The sequence below is a fragment of the Oxyura jamaicensis genome, chromosome 11 (assembly GCF_011077185.1).
Source record: "Oxyura jamaicensis isolate SHBP4307 breed ruddy duck chromosome 11, BPBGC_Ojam_1.0, whole genome shotgun sequence".
In the NCBI taxonomy this organism is placed as follows: Eukaryota; Metazoa; Chordata; class Aves; order Anseriformes; family Anatidae; genus Oxyura; species Oxyura jamaicensis.
The window spans coordinates 1-11,308 of record NC_048903.1 but is presented as its reverse complement, the minus strand read 5'-3'; the positions used below and the strand labels follow the sequence as shown (position 1 = coordinate 11,308).

The 11,308-nt window shown below is 52.8% G+C and overlaps 1 protein-coding gene across 1 annotated transcript; it reads right to left on the bottom strand.

Moving 5' to 3' along the window:
* Nucleotides 1-1,202: 1,202 nt before the first annotated feature.
* On the bottom strand, nt 1,203-8,443 carry CCDC113 (coiled-coil domain containing 113). Its single transcript, XM_035336735.1, has 9 exons — nt 8,379-8,443; nt 7,831-7,963; nt 6,508-6,669; nt 5,241-5,396; nt 4,665-4,745; nt 4,357-4,512; nt 3,342-3,449; nt 2,661-2,816; nt 1,203-1,347 (listed from the first exon to the last, which is right to left on the bottom strand). Exons 1-9 carry the CDS (start codon nt 8,441-8,443, stop codon nt 1,258-1,260), a joined length of 1,107 nt encoding a protein of 368 aa, XP_035192626.1. The 3' UTR covers nt 1,203-1,257.
* Between the last annotated feature and the right edge of the window lie 2,865 nt (nt 8,444-11,308).

The following is an 11,308-nucleotide window of genomic DNA, read 5'->3' as shown; positions in this document are numbered from 1 at the left end:
GCACACTGCTGGCTCATGGCCAACCTGTCATCCACCAGGACCCCCAGGTCCTTCTCTGCAGAGCTCCCCTCCAGCAGGTCATCCCATAAGGATCATCAAGTCCAACTCCTGGCTAACACTTCAACCCAAACAAATAATCTTCAAATAATGTCCATCAAACAAACAAATTAGTCTCTTTCCATGGAGTCCTGCTGTGGGTCCAGACCTTCTTCAGAAAAAAGGAAATCAAATCAAGCAACCAGGTGAAGATATCTCAAGTCTCTCGCACAGACAACCAGCAGACCCAACTTCCTGCAGCAGTTTTCTTGGCTTGAGGAAAGACAATGAGATTTATATTCTTCTCTCTTTTTTACTTTGCTTTTTTTAGAGGCTAAAGTTATGGGCTAAAATCCAACAGCACTAGGGCCTTTTCAGCATATTCATTTCCACTGAGTTCTAAGCACAAAAACTTCAAGCTCAGGCCTGAGCCCAGTGTCACTTACTCTGAACTTTTCCGTGGCAGTCTTCCATCCTCTTCCCATCCCTCTCCCTGCCTTTGACAGCTCAAAACAAAACACTACCCTCCTGAACATTTTGTTTCATGAATACAGGGCTGCTTTTTTAAAAAAGAAAGAAGCGTAGATACAGAATTACTCTGGACCCTTTGTCCTCCATCCCAGTAGACCAGCACTCCACCGGTTCAAACTGATGTGCAGAAGCACTGTTGCATTACTCCTTGTCAGGAGGAGACTACTGGTGTTTTTCTTGAAGTAAAGCAACTTTCAGAACCTTTATCAATGAATACATGAGTCCTTCATTTGGGAGTAAAAATTCCACTTACAGATTCTAGTCTTTGTTCATGTGTATGAATGTATTAAATAGAGGGGACAGACTTGCAGGAGGGCAGTAGGAAAGAAGCTGGTGCAATGTTTTCAAGCTCTTTACACACAAAAGTTTTTGCCTTTGTATGGTTAAACTTGGGCACACCTCACAATGGACTACAGAGAGATTAACAGTAGGATTGTTTTGCTGATTGTTGTGGTGGGTTTCAATCCAACCATGGGCTCCTGTAGATCCCTTATGACTAGTATCTTATTGACCAGGACGTTAAGTGGGGTGGAGATGAGAGGAGCTAAGAATTACATCAGACGTCTTATCCTCCTGTGGCCCTGAAACGGGAATTTACTCAAGGAAGTTATCTGACCTTAAAAGTAAAGTGAAAAGCTTTATTAACAGCAATGTCAAAATAATCATTACTAGGAAGCTGGGTTAATCCACTCAGAAGAATGGGGCAGCTCCCTCTGCTAGCTGCTGGTTACCAGACATCTTGACCTGGTTCCATGCTCTGCGGTAGCTCTGCAAGGTCATCTGCAAAAGAAGAAAGGAGAAGGCCTTAGTATGTTCAGACAGCAGTGGTATGTTGTGGGGGAAGCTGCTAGGCTCTGAGGTGCGGTACTGCATGCTTCTTCACTTGCCCCACTCCCACCTGAGCACAGCACTCGCTGCACCACACTGAGAAGAGCTCCTGCAGGTCTAAACCAGCTTTGGTATTTCCTCTGAATGCTACAGGAAGCCTGGAGACATCACACAAAAGCACTGCGTGGAGACCTACAGCCCTCTGCACAGCAGCAGGGCTGTTTGACCTGTCCTGCCACAGAGGGGCTGGCAGGAAAAACAAGATCCTTGGTGACACTCCTCTTATCTCAGGGACAACTACAGCATTCCTCTCTTGTCCCTTGAGCCCTGACATCTCTCTAGCTCCAAGGCTGGCAAGGCTCCAGGCACTGCACATGGAGTGTGTCCAAGCCAGAGCCCAGGTCTGTGGCTGAGGTGCCCACAGGCTCTGCAGCAGCTGCGTTCAGATCCACACTTCTCAACCCGCCATGCTGGCTCTGGAGGTTCAAGCCCAAACACTGTTCTGACCTCTGAGAAAGGCTGGACCACCAAAGCACAGCCAGTCCCAGCCCAGGGTACTGGGGAACGAAGTGCTGGGCAGACACGGCCCAGCACCATCCCACTCCCAGCCCCTGCTCAGGGGTGAGCAGGGTGCTGATGGGCAGGACGGCGTGGCCTGTCCGAGGGGCTGGCTTTGCCCCAGCAGCATCTCTCCTCACCCGCTATGCACACAGACATCCTGCCCGGGTAGGGACAGGGATGTGTCCTGCTATCACTGGGCTTTGGCAACACTCCTGTCTTATCTCCTCACCTCCTCCCAGGCTGCAGGACTTGGGCCAGGGCAGAGACAAAAATACCGTTCTTGCAACTCTACCATGAACTCATGCTTGGCTCTTGGCCAGGCACAGCCTTTCCTTACCAGGGAAGAGTCAAGATACAGATGAGGAATAAATGTTTGAGATCATCAAAGAGGACCACAAACACTGGAGAGCCACCAGCTGTCTGGGGTGTTGGGGAAGGCCTGTACAGAGACAGACATACTGGGCCACCACACGTCCCCTTCTCCTTACACACCCTTCAGGTTTCAGTATCAGAGCAACCCGGTGGGGCAGCCTGTCCAGTTACACACTGCACACTACACCAGCTCCCCCTCTGAGCTCATTTAAAATTCAGCCTCCATCCTGGGGGTAGAGAGCAGCCACCAGAAAGAGCCTCCAGCACTGCCCTCAGCAGTGACAGTGGCAGCCAGTGCCCAGCCCACGTGCACCCAGCTCTGTCTTGCTCACCTCAGCAATTGCTGCCCTCCTCTGCCAAGCCTTGATACTCTTTTCCAGGTCAGTGACATCCATTGCCGTCTGCACATAACTCATCACGGGAGGGGTGCTGTAGTCCGACAGTTGTTTCTGCAGCCACCGGTCCAGACTCTCCGCTTCGGCTCGTTGCTGCAGGAGGGAAAGGGACAGAGGGCAAGGGCATCCCAGGAAAACGTCCCCCTGCCGGCTGGTGGCCAGCCCTCCAGGGAAGCAGGCAGGCAGGATAAACTGAAGCCCCAACGGCAGCTGCACATTTGAGGGCACAGCATGGTGCATCCACCTGTGCCTCCATCCCACAGACGGGCTGCTCAAGAGCGCCTTGAGCCTGCTGCCCAAAGCTGTGCTGGCCCAGCTGGGTTACAGCAGTGCCACCTCTCACTGGAGAGGACACTGTTGATGAAAAGCTCAAGGAAAGAGAACTTCAGGAAGGCTGTGGCTGGTCCCTGGAGGGGCAAAATCCACAAAGGGCAAAGCTGACCAGTATTAATGGCATTGGCAGGGGTTCCAGGACTGTGTCTCAGTCCCACCATGGTATGCACATATCCAGGTTATTGCTGGACCTCAGATGGGCATCAGTGTCTAATGTACCAGAATAAATACCTCCAAAGAGTCCTCTCAGGTTAAGTCTCAGGGATTCCCAAATCGCTCTCTTACCTCCTCCACCAGAGTACTTTCTCTTCCAATCTTCTCCAGCAGCTCCTTCCTCTGGGAGATGTCTTTCATTAGAGATGTCGATGTTTCCATGGTGTTGTGAAGCTTTTTCTGGAACAAGAAAGAAGGACACTGTTAGTAGATGCAACAGCAGCTCTCTGGTACGTGCAAAGACATCTCTACCGCTTATGTGGGCCCTCTCCTTGGGCTTTGTCTCCGCTGGTGGTGCAGGAGCTGTGCTCCAAACAAGGCCCTGTGCTGCCTGCCAAGCACTGGCACTGCATTAGCCAGGAGTGATGGCAGCTGTGGGCCACAGCCCTGTGTTGAAAAGATGTCATGAGTCACATCTCCAGTTGTCAGCGGCAAAACAGAGCCATGTGCCAGAAAGGGCAGGAGCTGGGGCATGGTCAGCAGAGGGGTGAAAGCTGTTCTGCTCCATGGGGCGTGACTTGGGTTGGGGGTTTCCAGTCAGTGGCCACAGCCACTGCTTCAAGGTACCTGGCTGCCACAGCCTGTATTACACCGCGGCACAGCAGCCTGGGTTTAGGATGGACCCAGACAGAAGGGCTCATCTGAGAGGCACAAATCCGCCCCTGCTGCAAAGCAGTTTTCACTGATAAGATCAGGGGCTGCAGCTCATGACATCTTTTCAGATGTCACATGTTATGTAAGAAATGTATTTTTCTATGCATCAGCACCAAAGCTCTCTCCTATGGGAATTTTCATCAGGGTATAAAATAACCTGTCTGCAAAGCACCAACCTCATCCTCAGGCTGCAGCTAAACATGAATGAGTACATCACTGCACAGAGGGAGCTCAGTGGGGCTCCTGGCATGTCAGGCAACCCCCCCCCCCCCCCCCCCCACACACACTTTGCTGCCACATCAGTGGAAAGACCGGGAGCTGCCTGGCATCCTCTGACTGAGAAAGGGAAGGATACAAGAGCTGCAAATCAGCTCATGTGTGACCCTCAGGAACAGCAGAAAGTGAAAGCGGAGGCACTGGGAGTTTCACTCACTTTACAGAAGTTGAGGATCTGGACAGTCTTCCCCAAAGTCAGTTTTAGCTGCTGCAGCTCCTTGTTCTTCTCATCAATCTTCTCTTTGTACTGCTCCTTTGTAACCTGCAGCTGCTGTGAGCGGACCTCACGGAGCGTCTCTCCCATCCACTCCTTCTGCAAACCCCAGAGAAGCAGAGCTACAGATTGCCAACCAGAGCTCAGCTCCAAATAAAGAGGGCTTTGTTTGGTGGGAAAAGCTGTCCTAAAGACAGCTGTGTTCTTCACAGGCCATCCCACCCCTGCTTCTCCTAGACTGCTGCATGTACCTGCCTGAGCTGCTGCTGCAGCTTCTTCTTGTAACACTTGAGGAAACTGTTTTCTAAGCGCAACTTCTCTTTCATCAGATCCTAAAGAAAGAAAGCAGGTTATAGCAGGACAGCAGAGTCTGGGAGGAGGAAGAACACCAGGACCTCATGCTTTCCTGTGCATTTTCCCTTCATTGGGTGACACTGGTAGTACGGTGATGGTTGGACCAGATGATCTTGAAGGTCTTTTCCAACCTCAATGATTCTGTGATTCTATGATTCATCTCACCTGTACTGCTCCAAAAAAAGGAGCACTTCCCCTTGCATGAGAAACGTTGTTCAGCATCCTCCTGCCCCACATGTGGGATGTTGGCTTTGCACTTCCCTGGGCTCTACTGAGCTGGAGGGCTGGCTCTTGTGTCACCTGGACTCATAGCTGGGCTCACCAAGCTGATGAGGAGCTGGGGAAGTTGCTAAGATAGTCTGAAAATGTGAGGCAGACCATGTGGGAGTATGGGAAATAGGTTTTAACCTATATTTTTTTACCATACATTTCAGATGACAGACCAGTCTCAACTTCTGCCCTGCTGCACTGACCCTTTGGTGGTTCTTCTCCTCTAGGTACCTCAGCAGCTTCTCGGAAGCTATGATGCTCCCTTTCTTGTTGGAGATGGTACTGGCGATGTCTTTCTCAAAGTCACTGATTGCTTTCTTAACATCAATCCACCAAATATCTGTTTCTTGTATGACTGCCTGTAGAAATGAAGTCAGGTAAAAGTCAAGAGGTGCTAACTTCCCTAATTCAAACAGCTTAGGGAACGGGGCACTGGAAATGACCAGACACTCTGATGGAGCTACGAGCATTTCTCCTGTGGGTGCACTGAGGTTCACCCTGTGCAGCACAGGGCACATGGCACAGTCTTACAGAGCACTGCTACTTCACTCATTCAAAACGAACATCAGAATAAATCTCTCCCATGCCTGACTTTCAGCATCTGTCATTCCATCCTGACTTAGAAACATCACCAGCCTTACTAAGCCAATGCTAGGATTGGCTTTTGTTTACAGTGTATGGCCTGTGGCCACACCAGAGGGACACGGGCTGCCTGCTGCCTCTGTCCCAGCTGCTGCATCAGCGGCATGAACTGAAGGTTTCTCCTTCCCTGAGAGCTCCTGAGCACCCTGACTAGGAGGAAGTCTTGGCAGACGGCATAGGGCTGATCGTGACGCAGCAGCAAGGAGCCTGCAGCAGGAATGCAGCCTGGTAGATTTGGAGCATATGCAGAAGAAATCCTAGAGAGAGACTGGAAAGGCAGACACTGGAGAGGTCTGCACTGAGCCCAGTCAAAGCAGGAAGCTCTTGAGGGTTTGTATATTGAAAAACGTTTGGCAGGAAGGACATACATCCAAGAAACTGACAGAAAGGAGCTTTTGCTTTCAAGAAAAAGCTTGGGAATTTCTATATTGAAAAATGTGCCTGGAACAAGGGACACACGTTCAAAAAGCTGACAAAAAGGAGCTTTTTCTTTTAAGCATCTATTTCTTCATCTCACATAGCAGACCTGAGCTTCTCTATCTAAAAATCTTCTGCTATCTTGTGTTACTGTTAGTTCTTGCCATAATATGCACCAGAGACAGGTGCATCTGATCTCCGTTGGTGCACTTGCCTTCAAGAAGCTGTGAAGCTGGGGGCAGTGCTGGCTCCCACTCTCAGCTCAGGACCACTAACAACAATGCTCTGCTATGAACAGCCCACACCAAGCAAGTCTGTCCCACTGCCTGGGGATGGCATGTTGAAACAGGTGGGAAAAGTTACAGGATGGCAGGACACATTGGTGGTTCGCAGGTTTCTGGAGAGCTATACCTCGAGGTCCTGCAAGGTCTTCTCTGCGTCCTCCTCCATCCTCTGAATTTCACCCTTCATGTCCGCCAGCTCCCGCTCAGCCAGCTCACATTTCTGCTCCACTGTCAGGCCTACGAAATAGCCCGTTGAACGACGCATCTTGGATTTGGACCTGCCATGTGTCTGCAACAGTCAAGGAGTAGCACAGATGCCATCAGGTTTCCAACACTGGCCAACTGCTGCTGCATTTTCACGTATTCAAAGAGAAAATAATCTCAGCAGTCAGGTTTGAGGGATTCCAGCTTACAGTAAGGACACAGAGGTGTATCCAGAGCAGAGGTAACTTGGGGCCACACCTAGCTGGGCCTCATTTGTCCTCTCAACCACCCACAAAATCCTCCTATATAAGCACTTTCAATTCACTTCAACGGGCAAGTGCAGGGCTGGAGGTTAAAGGCAACGTGATGCCTTCATCTGGGCACATACAACACCTCTCAATAGTGGAGATGTTAATGGACATGGACTTTATCTAGACCTTGTTGTGTAGGACAGATAGGGTCTTCTGCCTCTTCCCAAGGAGTGGAGGGTCTCGCAACATGGGTGGGCTTAAGCTCAGTCTTTAGAGAAGCAACACTGCTTGGGTGTGATACCAGATCTGCAGAGATACTGGGATGCCAGCACTGCTCTGCACAGGGCAAGGGCCCTTCTGGCCACAGGCAAAGTTTCAAAAGAAAAACCTAAAAGTGGCTCAGGCATTGCCAAAGCCCCTTGCAAGAGGCTAGCTGAAAGGAGCTCCACAGCAGAGGGTCCAGAGCTTCTGCTCACTGCATTGCTGGTGGAAGGAGATGTTCAGGCCAGGAGGCAAAAATCTGCCCCAAAAACCTGATCATGGCTACAGTGAGAAGGAACAGAGCAACATGCACTCGGAAGAGGAACACAGGTCTAAGCCTACAGGGGCTCCTGCAGGAGAGGAAGAGGAGGAGAAACCTGTTACGGAGCACCTGACAGGGCATGGGGAAAGTCCCCTGCTTTCCTGGCATCAGCCCCGCTATGTGTTTAGTTTCTCCTTCAGATTACTCTGTGGGGGAGTTAACTCATTAGTGTGTGAAGTGCTTCCAGATCTACCTGGCACTTGCTGTTCAGGAGATCACACTGCTGTCATGCAGCAGAGGCAGTGCCAGCTGGGAGAGGAGAAATCAGAAGGCAGCCAGGCCTCTACCCTGAGTGCAGAACAGCAAGGAAGCCCAGAGCTTATACCTAAAGGCCCAGCTAGCACTCGTTTTCGGGCAGGTGTTGGGGTTAAGTCACTTGTGCAGCCCACATGGTGTCTACCCCGCTCCGTACCAGTATGTGCGCCAGCTCTGGTGGGGCGTCGTGTGCCACCGGCTGCTGCCGGAGAGCCGGGCTGCTTGGCTCCATCTTACGGTACTGATTCTCAAACATCTCCACCTCAGCTCTCAGCAAAGCGTTGGCATGACTGCAAAATGATGGGGTCTGGATGAGACCCAGCTCTCATGGACGTGCACTGGGCCACGCACAGTGTCACTGCGTGTGGCCAGTGGGCAAAGGCAGAGCCGAAAGAGGCCCAAGGCAAAACAAATACCCCCAAAAGAGGGCTGAAGGTCTCCCCTCCCTGAACCAGGATGCAGAAAAGACCCCCAGAGCTGCCCCTGCTCAAAAACCCAGACCCCAGAGACCAATGGAGCCTGGGACAGGAGCCCTTTAGGAAGGGACACTGGTGGCCCCATCCCTGTCCCTCTCCCATCCCGCCTGAGCCTCACTCCCTGCCCAACCCCGGTTACAGCCCAGGCTCTGCCACCCCCTACATCCATGGGCTGCTGCACCCAGCCCGGGACCCCCACCCACCCTGCTGCCCCCCCGGCTGCCGGTACCGCTCCTCCTGCAGGCGTGCCCGCAGCTGCGGCAGGGGCAGCACCGCCAGCACCTGCTCCGCCATGGCTGTGTTGTGGCAACGGTGGAACGGGCACGGATGGCGTGGGGGGCAGGACTCACAGGCACGGGGAGGCCCCAGCGCAGGCACGGAGGCCCTGCTCCCTGGCTTGAGCCCTGCACCGTGGCCACTGCCAGCTCCACCACCGGGCCAGGTGTGGTTCGGCCCCTGGCACAGCTCGGTTGTGGCCTGGGGGGCTCCCACTGGGGAGCTGGCATGGCCAGGTCCAGGAGCTCTGCCAGGTGCTGGGCATCGTTTCTGAGAGCCACAGTCACACTGTGGCAGGCCGGTATAACCGTGCCTCCCTCCGCAGCAGTTGCTGATGGGGTGGTGATGCCTCTCTGGGGCTCTTCTGGGATGAAAGATGCAAGTCAACCTGAGTATGGAACAATATGTTTGCCCATCCCATGCCATCGTGATGCCTGTCCTTTTTGTGGCTCCATGACAAAGCTGGTTTGGAATGATGCACCCCCCATTGCAGGAGAACCCGGTGAGGAGGCCTCTCGTCCATGTGATGGCCAGAACGTGTTGAAGCTCATCTTCAAAACACATCTGAGTCATAACCACAGCTGGTCCATGGGAAGAGCCCTGCTTCTCATCCTTGTGCCAGCACCACGACAAACACCTCTCCCAGGGCGATCTTTGTCACTGACAGGCGCTCGTTGCCAGAGCACAATGAAGCTTCTTGAAGTGTGCACACACAGAGGAGAGGGGAGAGCACGGCTGTGGCACAGCCTGGAGCCCATCATTGCCCTCAGGGTGTGATGGGGATCCCACTGAAAATGGAGTCACAAATTAAAAGCTGTGTTTCTCTGACACACCAAATTACTTTGGCAAAACTTTGAATGTCTGTTTATTATTTGCCACCATTTTCCATGGGCTTCTCTTGTTTCCCATTCATCCTGCAGAGTTAAGGTTTTACAAACGTGTAATCCAAGCAGATGAAACCTGCTCTGCACTTGGTGCTGTGTGAGTCTGCAGCAAGGTCAGAGTGTGCCACGCTTGCAGCAGACCCCCTGTCCAGCTGGTTTGTGTATACATAGCACCATTTACTCAGGATTTGTGGGTTTGGGGTCCCTGCAAGAATCTTTCCCTTTCTGACACTAACCTGAGACAGTCGCTGCCTCACTGTTTGGTGGGACGGGGAGAGGCAGCTGAGCAGTCCTGGGAGCAGCCGTGATGGATGGGGAGCTGCAGGCAGGACTGGTGGCTCTGGAAGGTTCAGCAGCATTGTGCTGGAGGCTTTCCAGCTGCAGGAAGGGGGCATGCAGATTTCAAGATGTTTATCACTCTGCTGAGCTCTGCAAAGCTTTTCAGAGGTCAGCAGAAGACAGCCTGCCCATCTCTGCCACAGAAATTGTCCCTTGCCAAATTCCAGGATCCAGAGCTCTGAAGTGCCTTCAGGACAAAATCTGTTCTGGCTTTTAGTGGCCAAAAGTATGTTTTCCCTGACTTTGCCCTGGGAAACAGCTGAACCTTTCTAGCCAGATCTGAAAATAGTAATAGCAATAGAAATAGTTCAATAGCATTTCAGAGAAAATTTGGAGAAGCTTTAGTGAGCTCAGTATTTGAGCACGTGCCTGAATAGCAGCAGTGCAGATGTCTGGGGGGGTCCTGATCCTGTCCTCAGTCAGGTGTGCGATTACAGTAGCTACAACACATTTGCTTTGCTTGCCAGCTCGTACATGCTGATGTGCACATAGGAGTGTGTATGCAGATTTCCGTAATTAGTCACTGCTCTAACTCCCAGGGGCGCAGTGAGTAGCTCCACATGTGCCCCAGCCCCGTGTCTCCGCTTCTGCCAGCAGGGACACCTCAGGGCCCTCTCCCCTCCCACAGAGCGCAGGAGCAGTGCTGTGTCCTGCCGCACAGAGCCCAGCTTCCAGAGCCAGGCCGGGGCTGCAGCCAGGCTTCACCAGGTCGCAGGGGGGCTTACGCCTGGGTTTTAATGCAATGTCACGCAGAATTTACTGTGGCAGGCAAATGTCTCAGCTGTGTAGTGGTACAGCTCCGGCCTTCTTGATCTCAGAAAAAAACATTCACACACCAGTACTGAGGAGGTCTTTTAAACGTACACCTCGATGCCTTTACAGGTACTGTCAGTTTACCAAAGGACTGGCCGGTATGCTCTCAAAGCCTACGCACTTCTGCGTGTTCTCTGTGTCCTGTTCCACCATGCTTTCGGACAACAACGTTCCTCTCCCGCCTGCAGTCCTGGCAGGAAGAGGTGGGTGAATGGTGCTCTGGACGTGGCCGACCTCCCGCAGGCCGGCTGTGGTTCCTCTCCCCGCGCTAGGCTGCGTTCAGCAGCAGCGAGCGTCCACCTTGCCGTTTCTCTCCAGCGCCGTGCCCTGGGGCAGCACGCATCGGAGCACATCCACCCTGCTTTCCAAAGACGCCGTGGGAGCATTACCCGGCCTACCCAGAGCCCAAGGATAAAACGATGAGACTTGGTTTGCTTGCATTCGGTTCCGAGGTGCTCACAGCGCACGGTTGGGTCCTCGCGTTTATCTTTTCAGTGAGATTTTCCCTGGGTTTCCTCAGCTGTAACCTCCAAGCCCAACGTTTGAATCAGCTTTAGCTGTGTGTATTGAAACTTTTTTCACAACCTCAGGAAAAGAAAACCACGTGAGTCTGCATAAGGAGCGCAGCCCAGGGGTTGTTCTGCTCCTCTGCCAGCACCGCTTTTACAAGCACCAGCCCCATGAAAAGCACCGGGGCGAGCCGCTGAGCCTTCCCGGGCGCATCCCCGGGAGCCGGGGCAGCCGGGCACGGCCGGGAGGAGGGCAGGGCCCCGTCGGGGCGGCGGGCAGGCGGCGAGGCGGCCGAGGGGCGCCGGGGCGCGGACAGCGCCGAACTTCTTGATCTCAG